This window comes from Podarcis vaucheri, assembly GCF_965113315.1.
Source record: "Podarcis vaucheri genome assembly, chromosome: 13".
Lineage (NCBI taxonomy): Eukaryota > Metazoa > Chordata > Lepidosauria > Squamata > Lacertidae > Podarcis > Podarcis vaucheri.
In genome coordinates, this window is record NC_138751.1 from 281,691 (window position 1) to 296,878 (window position 15,188).

The window sequence follows — 15,188 nt, forward strand, 5'->3', positions numbered from 1 at the left end:
CATTCAGTCGTGACACTGCTTCTCTCAGTTCCGCTATTTGCTGTTCGGCCGTCATATTGTCTGCCGTTCGTGAGCTCGCTAGTAGGCACCCGCTTTCTCTCCTCTCCGCGAGGCCGTGGATGCCCACAATTTGAAGAGACGGAGCTTACTGTCAGGGTTGCTTCCAGATCCTAGCTCACAGAGGATCACGCCAGCCAGCGATCATTAAATAAAAGTCTTTATTGAGTTACAGTCTCCATTCTCAAGCTGCTGCGTGCAACTCTACGTCTTATGATTAGATCGGCGAAGCTCCGTCTGATTCTCCGCCCCTTGTGCACCAACTTAATATCCTAGCCCTGCTCCACCTTTTCCGCCTGACAGCTCTCCTCTGGGTCCCTCTGCCCCCCTGGATCTCTTCCTTCCGGGATTCTTCTGACGCTGACTCCCCGGACCCTCCTGTCTCCTTGCGCCGGGCTTTAGGACCTGGCTCCCTTTCCGGGCTGCCTACTGCGCCACCTTCCTGTGCATTTGAACTTGGTGTGCGCGCCCAACCTTCCACCTTCCGTCTAACCGTCTCTTCGCTCCCCGATGGAGGTGTGGCCACTCCTGACTTGTGCCCTCCCTCCTGTTGTGAGCTGCCAGCGCTTGATCCCTGGCGCCCTTCCTCTTCCCTGCTCTCTGGCGGTGACGCTGGTCCCGATTTCCAACTGCTCCCCTCTGAGTCCCCTCTGGCTCTATCTTCCTGGGGTGTCCCCCTAGTCTCCCCCCTTGCCCTGACCACTGGTGCTCCTTTTTGTGAATCTTCTGATTCACTGGAAAGACTCGGAGATCTCGGGTCGTCGTCATCACTCATCTTTTCTTCTGCCTCCTCCCCCTCGCTCTCTGTTTCCTCCCTTGCCCTCGCCTCTGCTCCTGAACCCCTGACAGTATCCATTCTTAAGGAAATCAGCCCTGAGTGCTCACTGGAAGGACAGATCCTGAAGCTGAGGCTCCAAGACTTTGGCCACCTCATGAGAAGAGAAGACTCCCTGGAAAAGACCCTGATGTTGGGAAAGATGGAGGGCACAAGGAGAAGGGGACGACAGAGGACGAGATGGTGGGACAGTGTTCTCGAAGCTACCAGCATGAGTTTGAGCAAACTATGGGAGGCAGTGGAAGAAAGGAGTGCCTGGCGTGCTCTGGTCCATGGGGTTACAAAGAGGCGGACACCACTAAACAACCAAAACAGTGTTGGAAGGGACTCTGAGGGTCATCTAATCTAACCCCATGCATTGCAGGAAGCTCAACTAAAGCATCCATGACCAGGGCTGATATTTTTCAGCTGGAGCTCACCAGAGCTCTGCTCTGGCTCCTCTCAGGTGGGTGCCATTGCCATTCTAGGAAAACAAGGGAGAAGTTCATGGTGTGTTCTGGCACCTCTTTTTCTAGAAAAATAGCATTGTCTGTGACAGATCGTCATTCAGCCTCTCCAATCAAGGACAGTCCAGCACTTTCTGCTGAAGTCTGTTCTACAGTGATATCACTCTTTCTGTTAGAAAGTTATGCCTGCTATTTAGCTGGAATCTCCTTTCCTGTAACTTGAATTCAATGGCCTCAGTCCTAACCTCTGGCAGGAGAAAACCATTTTGCTTCATCTTCCATGGCACAGCCCTTTAGTTATTAGAAGATGCCTCTCAAGGCTTCCTGTTTCTGGCGGTGGGAAATGGCGAACTCCCACAAGATCGGACCCCAGCCGTTCCAATAATTCAGGGCTGATATGGGGGTAATTAGCCCTGGCAGCCTCCGCAAGGTAGGGGAGGACTGTCTCAAAGACCCGCGGATTGTCCGAGATTGCCTGTGTGCACTAAAGTGCAGCTGGCAGGACACTGGGTCAACGAGCACAGAACGAATGGCACTCCTTCGATGTCATTCTCATAGCCGGGAGCATCTGTTTGGGAATATTAATAGATTTTGACAATAAACGGACACAGCTGGATTGAAGGAGCGTGAGGAAAAGCCTGCAGAAGTGTACAGTTCCTGGAGGTTAAGTTCGGACTTCAAAGAGATTCTCATCAAGGTGTTTGAATCACCTTTGGTATGTTTTCCCCCCTCTCTCTACTCAACAATTATAATTGGTCTTTTATGCCAAGCCTCATTAAGAATATAAACTTTTAAAAAAGAGTACAGATGGACTTTTATTTATAATTAGGCATCTAACTGCTCAGCTTCATTTCGGATTTGAGAGATCTGACGGAGATGCAGGAAGAGACACGATGGTTTCCACTAGTTTCTACTAGTGACGCAGCATGAAATTTTATATCTCTTCCTTTCTTTGAGACAAGAGGAGCTGTGCGCTGACTGACTTTGTGATGAATCAAGATAACTACCATATTTTTCGCCCCATAGGACGCACCGGCCCATAGGATGCATCAAGTTTTTTTTGGGGGGGGGAATAAAGGGGGAAAACATTATTTTCCCCCAGGCACTTGTGGGGCCGGCAGCGGGGAGAAGCGCTCTTCTCCCCGCCGCCCGCCTTGAGATCAGGTCCGGGGACAGCGGGAAGACGCGCTGCGCCTCCCCACTGTCTGCGGGGCTGGCGGGGGGGTCTCCCAGCCGTCAGCCTCCAAACTACTTCGGGGGACAGCGGGATGGCGGCGTTCCGCCTCCCTCTGTCCCCCGACCTTGTGGGGCTGGCACTGGGGCTCTCCTGAAGCCTGGAGAACAAGAGGGGTTGGTGCGCACCAACCCCTCGCACTATCCAGGCTTCAGTGAAAGCCTGCATTCGCCCCATAGGACGCACCCAGATTTCCTCTTCATTTTTGGAGGGGGAAAAGTGCGTCCTATAGAGCGAAAAATACGGTACTTGGGACAATATACAGCGCAGCTGTTTGCAGAAGCTTTTTATATTCATTATGAGCGAAAGAAAAGGCTAAGGGGTGTCTAGCAGCCCCCCCCCCCCAGGGCTCAGAGGGGGGAGAGTGCGGTTTCCAAAGGCCGATCGATCACCAAATGACTGATACTGTGGAACACAGTTTAATATTGCAAACAGTTTTGCCTAATAACTTAATTTGGAAGGTACTGGTTTAACAGAGTTCAAAAGGAAGGTTGGACAATTAAGGAGTTGCTGCCCCATCAAAAATAACAGACTTGGACAACATCCCGGAATTGGAACGGAATCAGTTGAAGCTGAGCTGAGAAAAAGGCAGTTGGAAAAAATTTATATTAACAAAGTTTTATTCGGATGATGAAAGTACAGTGGTACCTCGGGTTAAGTACTTAATTCATTCCGGAGGTCCGTACTTAACCTGAAACTGTTCTTACCCTGAAGCACCACTTTAGCTAATGGGGCCTCCTGCTGCCGCCGGAGCACGATTTCTGTTCTCATCCTGAAGCAAAGTTCTTAACCCCAGGTACTATTTCTGGGTTAGCGGAGTCTGTAACCTGAAGCGTATGTAACCCGAGGTACCACTGTATATGGTGTTTGACATGAATGAGAATCCTGGGCCCAGGAACAAAAAAATACCAAGCGTTAATATCGAGATGTGGAAAATATGGAAACAACAAGGAGAAGCAGGACTAAGATCTGCTCCAGAGATCCAGACCAAGGGGAGCCCCAAGAAATTAATAAATACAATTTGGACTATAATTTGATCTTTTTATTTTAGTTTTTTAGTTTTTAATTGAAATATTATGATCAGATGTTTATTTGGATGTTTTCTATTGGAAAATAAATAAAAATGATTTAAAAAAAGAATAAGATGGCTCTCGTATCTCCTCTTAGTCTCCTTTTCCATGATAAAAACCCCATCAGGCCGGGTTTCCCAGGCACTCTGGGCAGCTTCCAACAAAATATTAAAATACAATAATACAATAATTAAAATACAATAATTCCCCTTGGTCGCCCTCCTCTGCACAGCCTTCAGATTCTCAATATCCTCCTTAAATTGTGGTGCCCATCAATGAACACAGAACTTGAGATGTGGTCTGATGAAGGCAGAATAGAGGGGTATTGTGACTTCCCTTGACCTGGACACTACACTTCTGTCGATTAAGCCTAGAATAGCATTAGCTTGCTTTTTTGCTGCTGCTGCTGCTGCTGCTGCTGCTGCTGCTGTATCACACTGTCGACTAATATTAAGCTTTTGGTCTACTAGAGACCCCTAGATCCTTTTCACATGCGCTACTAATAAGCAAGGTGCCCCCCCCCATCTCATACTGATGCATTTGGTTCTTCCTGCCTAAGTGCAGAACCTCACATTTGTCCCTACTGCAATTCATTTGGTTAGTTTGGGTCCAGTTCTCGGATCTGTTATCTTGAATTCTGACCCTGAGGGTGTGCGCCCCTCTAGAGAATGCCCTTCTTCCTCCATCTCTGACTTTGGCTTAGAGAAAAGGAGGGAAGACCACCTCCTGAGCCCTGTGGAAGATGGAATTATCCTTCAGGGTGAAGATAGGGTCTCATCACAGCATGGCAGGATCCCTCTGAATGATACCCAACTCCTTGTTCTTGTTTCAAACATTACAAATTGTGGATAAAATAGACTGTTTCAAGAAGTGGCAGAGAGATATTTCTAGATTTGTCTGGCAGGGCAAGAAGCCTAGAATAAAATTTAAAATACTAACAGATGCAAAGGAAAGAGGTGGATTTGCCCTGCCAGACTTTAAACTTTACTATGAATCAGCAACTTCTGTTGCAATGCCAGGCCAACCCCCTGCAACGCATTACTCTCAACTAAAGCATCCATGATAGATGGCCGCCCAACCTCTGCTTTAAAACCCCCAAGGAAGGAGAGTCCACCACCTTTCATGGGAGCCATTTCCTTTGCCAAACAACTCCTACTGTCAGAATCTTCTTCCTGATGTTTAGTCAGAACCTCATTTCTTGTCATTTGAAGACCTTGGTCCAAGTCCTACCCTCTGGAGCAGGAGAAAACAAGCTTTCTCCATCCTCCATGTGGCAGCTCTTGAGATATTTGGAAATGGCCTTATCTCCTCTCAGTCTCCTCTTTTCCGGGCTTAACATACCCAGCTCCCTTCCAGATGTTTTGGACCACAACTCCTCCCAGCCCCCCAAGCATCATCTGGCCATATTAGCTGGAGCTGGTGAGGCTGGCAGTCATAGAATCGTAGATTTGGGAGGGACCACAAGGACCATCTAGCCTGACCCCCTACAAAGCAGGAAGCTCTTTGTCCAGTGTGGGGCTCAAACCCAGGACCCTGAGATTAAGAGTCTTGCACACTACCAAAATACCCAGAGGGCACCTGCTTGGGGAAAGCAGTTCATTCCCAGAGTGACGCTCCCTTTCTTGGCTCTCCACCTGCAGCTGCTGGGTGACCTTGGGCCAGTCACACTTCTCTGAAGTCTCTCAGCCCCACTCACCTCACAGAGTGTTTTTTTGTGGGGGAGGAAGGGAAAGGAGAATGTGAGCCGCTTTGAGACTCCTGAAGGGGAGTGGAAGGTGGGATATCAAATCCAAACACCACCTCCTCCTCCTCCTCCTCCTCCTCCTCCTCTTCTTCTTCTCTTCATGGGGCAGGGATTCCCAAAGTGATCCATACTGAGTCCCAAATCCCAGAAGACCCTTAATATGGATTGCTGGTAACTCAGTTGGTACAGCATGAGACCAGGGCCAGACTGAGGTTTGATGTGGCCCTCAGCTCCTGAAGGTCATGGGGTCCTTTATATGTCCAGCTGTCCTTAACAACAAATTGTCGCTGCTTTTTGTGTTGAATATATGCTACTGTATATGGACCTAATAGGTATCTAAAGCCATTTGCACGTAACAAAATATGTACTGATATTTTATCAAAGTAATTGTTGAACTGAAATACAATTAAGAAGTTTATCTTATATTTTGGAAATGTACATCCAGGTTTTTTTCCTTTAATTTTTTTGCTGCCCCCCCCCCCCGAGAGTGGTGCCCTAAGCTATAACTTGTTTAGCTTATAAGTAAATCTGGCACTGCATGAGACTCTTAATCTCAGGGTTGTGGGTTTGAACCTCACATTGAGCAAAAGATTCCTGCATTGCAGGGGGCTGGACTAGATGACCCTGGGGGGGTCCAATCCGACTCTATGATATCCAAGGGTTTGGGAAACTCTTAAAAAGATATCCCATAAATTAAATATATATAAAGGGCAGAGCTTGAATGACATATATCTATCTAGCAATATATATAGCATGATTTTATTTCTTATGCAAATATCAAGGCAGAGTCACGCAGTGGCACCAGTCTCACCGTGTGTGTGTGTGTGTGCGTGCGTGCGTGCACGCGCGTACACACACACACACAGTATGTCTAGCTCATTTGAGGCTATTTAGCACCTTTATGAATTATGAATTAACCTTTTTGAATTATGGGGCTGGAGGAGACTCTGGAGAGTCCCATGGACTGCAAGGAGATCAAACTGTTCCATTCTTAAGGAAATCAGCCCTGAGTGCTCACTGGAAGGACAGATCCTGAAGCTGAGGCTCCAAGACTTTGGCCACCTCATGAGAAGAGAAGACTCCCTGGAAAAGACCCTGATGTTGGGAAAGATGGAGGGCGCAAGGAGAAGGGGACGACAGAGGACGAGATGGTGGGACAGTGTTCTTGAAGCTACCAGCATGAGCTTGACCAAACTGCGAGAGGCAGTGGAAGACAGGAGTGCCTGGCGTGCTCTGGTCCAGGGGGTCACAAAGAGTTGGACACGACTAAACGACTAAACAACAGCAACTTTATGAAGTGATGCGGGTGGCACTGTGGTCTAAACCACTGAGCCTCTTGGGCTTGCTGATCGGAAGGTCAGCAGTTCGAATCTCTCATTGCTCTGTCCCAGCTCCTGCCAAACTAGCAGTTCAAAATCACACCAGTGCAAGTAGATAAATAGATACTGCTCCAGCGGGAAGGTAAACGACGTTTTCGTGCACTGCTCTGGTTTCACCAGAAGCGGCTTAGTCCTGCTGGCCACATGACCCGGAAAAACTGTCTGCAGACAAACGCCGTCTCCCCTGGCCAGTAAAGCGAGATGAGTGCCTCAACCCCAGAGTCGTTTGCGACTGGACTTAACTGTCAGGGGTCCTTTACCTTTTTAGCACCTTTATATTCAGCAACGATGGAGCCCACAGGTGAGGAATACTTTTATTTTTTATCAGTCTTCCGTATTTGCCCCTAAAACCTGGGCTTCTAGGCGGCGGAAGCGGAGCTTGCAGGTGCCGAGCTCCGAGCAGCCAGCAGAGGGAGCCACGAGCCCCTCATTCCCCCTCTGAGATCGCTTCCTTCGGCTCCCTGGTCCGCAGCTGCCTTGGGGGACGGAGCAGGGGCTGCGATGCTGGCGCTTCCCGCCAAGCCCCCTCCCCCAGGCGTCCACCGAATAATCCTGGCACTGCAGAGTCGGGAGGGACCCCCAGGGGCCATCTAATCCCACCCCCTGCAATGCAGGCATCGCAGCTGAAGCATTCCTGGCAGGTGCCCCCCCCCCAAGCTCTGCTCGAAACCTCCCAAGGAACCCCCGGGGTCAGCCTGGCAACGCAGCGCCGCCTCGCCTGGCGCTACCAGCCTTGGTCCCCCTGGGCCTGGGTGCAGAGGCGCTGCCAGGGAAGGGACCCGCTGCTGCCCCCCCCTTTGGGCCCCTCCTCTGGCGGCGCCGTCAGCCCAGGCCTCAGGGCAGCGCCAGCATCCCGTGCGCGGCATACAGCTCTTGGGTGGCGTTGTAGACGCGGGCGATGCTGCGGACGGTGTCCAGGAGCCTGCGGGGGCCCCTGCCCTCCTCGCCCCCTCCGGCGCTCAGGATGCGGTAGAGCTCGCGGCGGGAGGGCATGGCCAGGAAAGCCAGGGCGGCCGCCTGGCGCACCCACCAGCTGTGGTAGGGCGCCAGGGCTTCCTGGTAGGCGTCGGCGCACAGGCGGGAAGGGTCCGCGTCCTCCGGGCTGGTCCCCAGCTTGCGCAGAAAGAGCTCCAGCCACCTCAAGGCCCGGTGGAGGCGCAGGAAGGTCCGGCAGCCGGAGGGGGGCCGGCCGGCCGGCAGCGACTGGAAGCCCACCAGCCCCCGGGCCAGCTCGAAGCGCACCATGGACTGGAGGGAGCGGTAGTGGGATCCGTGGGGGCCGCGCTGGCTCTCCTGCAGGATGGCGATCTTGGTGCGCGTCTCGCCGGAGATCAGGCCGAAGGCGGCGCCCAGCGAGTCCATGAGCCTGCGAGGAAGGAGAGAGCGGGCCGGAGTCTCACAGGAAAGAAGCGGCGGAACTTGGGGGCTCCCACCCGCTTGTCTCGGGAGGCAGCGGAGGACTGAGCCTGGGGGGGGGGGGGCTCGCAGCGCCTGCTGCGGAGATGCTGCTGCCTCTCGCGTTGTTCTTGCTGCCTTTGCAGCACCAAAGTGACCTCCCCGGGGGCGCAAGTCCGGGCAGTGTTTGGAGGTCCTGGGAGCTCCAGAGGACAAGATGTCCCTCTCCTCCGCCTCGCTCAAGTGGTCCAAAGGAAAACAGAGTAAGATGTTGGGCACCAGCGGGGCTGCAGGAGTTGCAGGAAAGAGGCGCCACCCAACTGCCTGTGGGACTCCGCTTCGGATTTGTGGAGGGTTCGCTCTGTAGCCTTTTCTGCTCCCGAAAATATCCTGCCTGCCAATACCATAACGCCTTAATACCAAACTAGGGGGCCAGGGGGCCTTAGGAACTGAGGAACTGAGTTTTAACCACTCAGTGGTTAAAAATGAAAACTATTTTTAAAAAATTGGCAAAAAAAAGAAAACAGGAAAGGGACTGAGAATAAAACAGCCAATGTCATAATGCCATTGTACAAATCTGTGGTGCGACCACATTTGGAGTACTGCGGGTGGCGCTGTGGGTTAAACCACAGAGCCTAGGACTTGCCGATCAGAAGGTCGGCGGTTTGAATCCCCAAGACAGGGTGAGCTCCCGTTCCTCGGTCCCTGCTCCTGCCAGCCTAGCAGTTTGGAAGCATGTCAAAGTGCAAGTAGATAAATAGGTACCACTCCGTCAGGAAGGTAAATGGCGTTTCCGTGCGCTGCTCTGGTTCGCCAGAAGCGGCTTCGTCATGCTGGCCACATGACCCGGAAGCTGTATGCCGGCTCCCTCGGCCAATAAAGCCAGATGAGCGCCGCAACCCCAGAGTCGGCCACGACTGGACCTCATGGTCAGGGGTCCCTTTACCTTAACCTGTGTCTAGTCCTGGTCAACTCATCTCAAAAGGGATATTGCAGTTTTGGAAAAGGTTCAGAAAAGAGCAGCTGAAATGCTCAAGGGGTTCCTCTATGAAGAAAGGTTGTGAAACTTGGGAGTTTTTAGTTTAGAGAGAAAAAGCAAGTAAATACTCAGGCTTCCCTTTCCCCCATGACTTCTAGTCCGGGGTCCAATTGGGGTTGCTTGGTGTGTTTGTGTGTTTGTCCTGCTGCTTTTCCTGGGGAAACGCTCTGTTTATTACTGAGGGCTCCACACAGAGAGAGAGGGAAAACTCAGTAGGTGCAAATAGCAATTCTGTTTTTTCCTGTGGATTGCTGTTTGTTCTGATTTAGCACTAAAGAGCAGCTTTTCCCTGGGAAAGGAGCAGGGCAAGGGGGAAACTACTTGAACCCATACTTTCTAGGCACGGAACAAACAGGTGGCTCCTAGCCACAGTGGCCGCACTCTGCTCTGTGCAGTTGGAGTCAGGCAATGCTTCTGAAGAGTCTTTGCTGGAAAGAGGGCTGCTCTTTTCTTCACGTGCTGCTTGTGGGTTTCCCCTTTGGAACACCTGGCTGCCCCCTATGAGAAGAGGATGCTGGGCTGGACGGCCCCCTTTTGGCCTCATCCAGCAGCCAGGCTCTTCTGGTGCTCTTCAGGAACCTCCAGCCCCAGGCCCAGTCTATCTGGATTCCTTGCTTCCTGACTCCCTTCCAGCTCCAGGATTCTGTGCTGCTGCTTCATCTGTTTCTGTTTCCTGTGGGACCTGGAAACCTCCTCGCTGCCTTTGCCAAGCCTGTCCCAGGAACTTAGTCTCTGGGCCAGAACCTCTCACCTGGGAAATGTGGCTCCTGCTTCTATGGCGCCCCCCCCCCGGCTTTTTTTTTGGGGGGGACGCAGCTCTTACTCACTTGATCAGCTCTTTCCAGCCGCTGAGGTATTCCCGGATGAGGATTTGCCCGCTGGGCGTGAGGCTGGCAGCGAAGGCCCTCTGCAGACGCACGATTCGGAAGCCCTCCCCCAGGTCCTGGGGCTCAGAGGGGGTCTGCAGGAGGAGGGCGGCCCCAGTGGCAGCGGAAGGGGGCGAGGCAGAAGGAGGGGGCTGTGAGCAGAGCAGAAGGGCGGAGTCACTGGGGTGGGTGAACTGGTGGGACTGGGGTGCCTTGGGGGCAGGAAAAGAAACCCTCAGACCCTCATGCTCCCCCCACCCACCCCCAAATCATCACTCCGAATGTAACAAAGAAGTGTTCACTTTGGGGGGGGCACAGCTGCATAATTTAGCCTCTGGCAACTTAGAATCTAGAAAGGGCCCCCAGGGGCCATCTAGTCCTACCCCATGCAGCGCAGGGATTGCAGCTAAAGCATCGCTTACAGGGGGCCACCCAGGGCTTGCTTAAAAACCTCCAATAGCAAGCAGGGAGGCTTAATTGCTTCCCTTAAGATCCCTGCATTACAACTCTGCCATCTACAGTTCTAGGATTCTCTCCAGCTGGATCCTGGTGTGGGAATGTGGTGGGTAACAGGAGAGGAAATACGGATTAATATTATCCTTCCAAACTCGCCTTAGCAAGTTGCTTCACTTAGCAGAGTGCATTCCCCTATCACACAGCAGGAAGCTGGTTGCAGACTCCTTGGAATCTCTTAAGACAACAAGCAATTCAGTCTGGCTTGCCCAGATTGAGACATGTTCTATTATTCCTGATAAGACCCCTTGAGTCCCTCCTAAAAGAATAAAGACACCACAGTCCTATTCATAAGTAACAAAAGTAGTTTTGCTCACAATCCGGGAGAGCACAGTGTGATCCCTGGAGGCGGGTTTCGGGGTTAAAGTTACAAACATGTACAAATAGGTTTCCCCCTATGGGAGATTCCCCAGGGACTGCTGGCTGAGAGCCAGCAGCGCAGTCCAGGGGAATCCGAAAGCAGGCAGGGTGGAAAAGAAGGGAGGTGGCTCAGGGATTTGACCTTCTACCAGGTCTGGAAAGGTCTCCCTGAGTTGGGGGCGTTCTGGGGTCTCACCTTCCTCTCTGCATCCTCCTTGCTGGGCGGCGTCCCCCCAAACCAGCGGCACGGACGGACCCCCCAAACGCAGGGGGAGTTCGGCAGCTCTGCTGCGGCACCGAGAGCAGGCAATGCGAGACCCACAAGGGCAGGGAGGCAGAGAAAAGACACGGATTTGTTAGGTGAAGACTCAAACCCAGAACAAAGCAATTGCAGGAGGACAGCGGAAGGTCGGAAATGAGACCCCTGTTAGGGTGGGGGGCTCCACAGAGGCCTGTTTGCAATATTGACCTTCCTCCCCCCCTGGCAGCCTGGAAGAGCCCCAGTTTTAGTAGGAAAGCTTTTGTCTGCGCCCCCCCCCCTTTAAATAACAATTGCAAATGACTGCAAAACGAATCTGAGAATTGGAAAAGGAGATTCCAGGAGAAGCGAAAGGCCACAGCACGCCCCCCCCCCCGACCCCCGACCCTCGACTTACGGAGGCGGAGGCTGGAGAAGCAGAGGAGGAGGAGAAAGAAGACCCCCACGGTGCAGGCCAGGCGGCAGAGACGGGTGCGAGTCCACCCCGTGGCCCCCATGCCCGGCACCCTGGCGCTCCTTCCCCGGCCTCCCTTTGCACCCTGACCGGGGCTGTCTGCTCAGGTGGGGAGATAAGACTTCCTTATCAGTCGGGGACGAGAGGAGGGTGGAGGCAGCGGGTGGGGAGGGGGCGGCGACCTCTGCCCGGCCCCCGTCTCCAGGGACAGGGTCCCGCGCAGGGACACCCGGCAGCACCCTGAGCTTTGGCAAGGGCGCTTTGACATCTCCGCCGGGATGGGACTGGACCTGCCACGCTCAGGATGTGGCGCGGATCCGTCTCGGGAGACACGTGGCAGCCGCCCCCGGAATGGAGCCAGGAGGGTACGATCCGTCGTTCCTGAATACAGCGGAAGAAGCACCGTTTTCAGGGCCAGCCTGGCGAACCTTGAACGGGACCCGATCACCATCAGATCCCGCTGATATCCTTTGTTGGACTTTTCGCCCACGTGCAGCCGGGCTCATCCTACGGGACTTGTTTCAAAGTGTTCGTTTCTCGCCTTTAGATCTGTTGCTTTCTCTGTTCTCTCTACAGATAGGTAGCCGTGTTGGTCTGCCATAGTCAAAATAAAAAAATTCCTTCCAGTAGCACCTTAAAGACCAACTAAGTTAGTTCTTGGTATGAGCATACCAAGAACTAACTTAGTTGGTCTTTAAGGTGCTACTGGAAGGAATTTTTTTTATTCTGTTCTCTCTGTTTTATATACGTTACAAAAGGAAGTCTTTGCACACGCGCCGCCACCACCGAAACAAAGGACACAGGCAGCAATAATTGGGAAGGTTTAATATTTTGCTATGTTTTTATATATGCTGGAAGCCGCTTAGAATGGTTGGGGGAGCCCAGTCAATGGGCAGAGTACAAATAATAAAGTAGTAGTATTATTATTATTCTTGTTGCTGTTGTTGCTCCTGAGCATGTCCGGAGTGCTTTTCCTTCCACACTGAGCAATAGCCACCAGCTTCTGCATTTGTCAGGGTTAGTGGAAGAAGATGCAAGGTTTGTGTCATTCCCTGACGTCACTCCCCGCGGCTGGGTGCATTCTGTGTTCTCGCTTTCCATTTCCCGTCGCATGTGTTTGATTTTTACTCGTTAGCCACCCACACAATCTTTGCCATTAGGTGGCATATAAATATTGGAAATGAAGCGACATGAAATCAATTTGCCGTGTGCCTCCCTCCCTCCACAGGTGCGCCTCGTTCCCTTTGGGGTTTACCTTGCAAACAGGCAGCCTGTGGGGTTGGGGTTAATGATTGACGTGCTGGGAGACCTTTGCTCCAGCGGAAAGCAAACAGGTCCCGGACCGAGTATGGTCTCCCTGAATGGGGCAACTGTGCCCCTGAAGGACCAGGTGTTCAGGAGTCATTTTGGACTCGCAGCTCTCCATGGAGGCACAGGTCAGTTCTGTGTCCAGGACAGCTGTCTACCAGCTCCACCTGGTACACAGGATGAGACCCTCCCTGCCCACTGACTGTCTCACCAGAGCGGTGCATGCTCTAGTTATCTCTCACTTGGACTACTGCAATGCGCTCTACGTGGGGCTACCTTTGAAGGTGACCCGGAAACTACAACTAATCCAGAATGCGGCAGCTAGACTGGGGACTGGGAGCGGCTCCTGAGACCACATCATAGCTGTCAATGTTTCCCTTTTTTTAAGGGAAATTCCCTTATTCCGAATAGGATTCCTTGCAAGAAAAGGGAAAAGTTGACAGCTATGGACCACATAACACCGGTTTTGAAAGATCTACATTGGCTCCCAGTATGTTTCCTAGCACAATTCAAAGTGTTGGTGCTGACCTTTAAAGCCCTAAACAGCCTCGGCCCAGTAGACCTGAAGGAGTGTCTCCACCTCCATCATTCAGCCCAGACACTGAGGTCCAGCTCCGAGGGCCTTCTGGCGGTTCCCTCATTGCGAGAAGCCAAGTTACAGGGAACCAGGCAGAGGGCCTTCTCGGTAGTGGCACCCGCCCTGTGGAATGCCCGCCTACCGGGGGGCCACTAGGGGGCGCATTGGAAGATGGCTGACAATAACATCTCTCCGACCCACACGAGGCAATTTGGAGGCTATGATGGGGGTAATTAGCCTCCTTACACCCCCCCCAGGATGGTGGGGGGGACTGCCCTTGCCTGCTGTGCCCTACACCACCCCCAAATTTGTGGGGGTGGGGGCACTAGGCACAAAGCCCTCCTGTGGGATTCCGGCACTCCTGGACGCCGTCCCTGATCCACGCCACTAGCTGCAAGAACTTCAAAAGAAACAATTTGGATGAAGCTAATTGCACATATTTCAAGGAAGAAGGGGGAGTAAAGACTGCTAACAGAAGAGATCTCTGATAAAACAAGACAAGAATAAATCATGAGAAGATACGCCAAGATACGGTATGGCAAATGACTGATGGGGGAGGGGAAAAAAACCTTCCTTTCTTTCCTTATGTGATTAAACAAGAATCCCCTCCCCTCACGAGTCAGAATCGTCGTTTTAAGGACTTAAGCTGTGGATTTAAGACTGTGTGGAGATAAACTTTCGAACCAAAGCATGTTTTAAGAAGAGCGTGGAATGTACAAGAGCTCTGGAATGACGCAGTTAAAATTGCCGTTGCCATATTGGGAAGTTCTGTCGGAGGTCTTGAGTCTGGGAGGAGAAAGAGAGAAATAGAGCTGTTTATATATTGTGGGTGAAACTCCTCAGAGGGACTTAAGAGCGACAGTTTTGCGAGATAATGATGGAAAGAGCGATGTTATCTATGAAGGTGCTGATATATGAAAACCATCTCAATTTGAGGATTGGAAGAACGGAAAAATTCACTCAGGATTAATATTGGTGTTTATCGGCTTAAGGAGACTATCAGAAGAGATCATAAAGAAAAAAGAGAAAATATATGAACAAGATGTGATGTGGAAACAGCAAGATAAGACTGGATAGAATTATGAACTCTGTTTGGACTGATTTGGTCTGATTTGGACATTAATGCAGTAGCAAGAAGATGATCAGAATCCTCCTTCGGATCTTGAAATATGGGTCCCCCCAACAAAATTTAAAATTTGGCTTTGTAATTCGGAACTTATGTGATGTGATTTAATTTGATTTGATTGGCCGGTTAATAAAAATTATTATTTTTTTTAAAAAAGCAATGCCCGCCTACCAAATGTCAAAGAGAAGAACAACTACCAGACTTTTAGAAGATATCTGAAGGCAGCCCTGTTTAGGGAAGCTTTTAATGTTTAACAGAACACTGTATTTTAATATTTTGCTGGAAGCTGCCCAGAGTGGCTGAGGAAGAAATAAATTATTATTATTATTAATATTATTAATATTACTATTATTATTAATATTATTATTATTATTATTATTATATTTTGGGACTATGGTTGCCCTTGTTGCCCATGTGTCTGGCATGGATCCCGTCTTATCCAACCCTTTGCTGATTAGCCCACAAAAGGGTCCACCAGAGAGGGTTTAATCTGAGTTCTTTGGAACCTATCGCATCTGGGCCAGGT

General features: G+C 51.3%; 1 protein-coding gene and 1 long non-coding RNA gene across 3 annotated transcripts; both read right to left on the bottom strand.

Annotated features, from left to right (window-relative positions):
- Positions 1–2,066: 2,066 nt before the first annotated feature.
- Positions 2,067–4,456, bottom strand: LOC309517605. Its single transcript, XR_014213210.1, has 2 exons — positions 2,822–4,456; positions 2,067–2,341 (listed from the first exon to the last, which is right to left on the bottom strand). It is a non-coding gene; the product is annotated as an uncharacterized lncRNA (long non-coding RNA).
- A 2,761-nt stretch (positions 4,457–7,217) lies between these two features.
- On the bottom strand, positions 7,218–12,215 carry GLTPD2 (glycolipid transfer protein domain containing 2). Of its 2 annotated transcripts, none has more exons than XM_082195629.1 (4): positions 11,595–12,215; positions 11,135–11,223; positions 10,027–10,217; positions 7,218–8,131 (listed from the first exon to the last, which is right to left on the bottom strand). In XM_082195629.1, exons 1-4 carry the CDS (start codon positions 11,692–11,694, stop codon positions 7,600–7,602), a joined length of 912 nt encoding a protein of 303 aa, XP_082051755.1. In that variant the 5' UTR covers positions 11,695–12,215; the 3' UTR covers positions 7,218–7,599. The 2 variants fall into 2 exon arrangements, with proteins under 2 accessions (XP_082051755.1, XP_082051754.1); XM_082195628.1 differs by having other exon boundaries at positions 11,135–11,226.
- Positions 12,216–15,188: the final 2,973 nt, after the last annotated feature.

Bases quoted from the DNA above. Each gene is read 5' to 3' on its own strand.
- GLTPD2 (XM_082195628.1), bottom strand. From the start codon at position 11,694: ATGGGGGCCACGGGGTGGACTCGCACCCGTCTCTGCCGCCTGGCCTGC. The intron at 10,218-11,134 runs GTGAGACCCCAG...CTCTGCTCACAG, and splicing joins AGGAGGATGCAGAGAGGAAG to CCCCCTCCTTCTGCCTCGCC. The intron at 8,132-10,026 runs GTGAGTAAGAGC...CCTTCCTCGCAG, and splicing joins GGCTGGAAAGAGCTGATCAA to GCTCATGGACTCGCTGGGCG.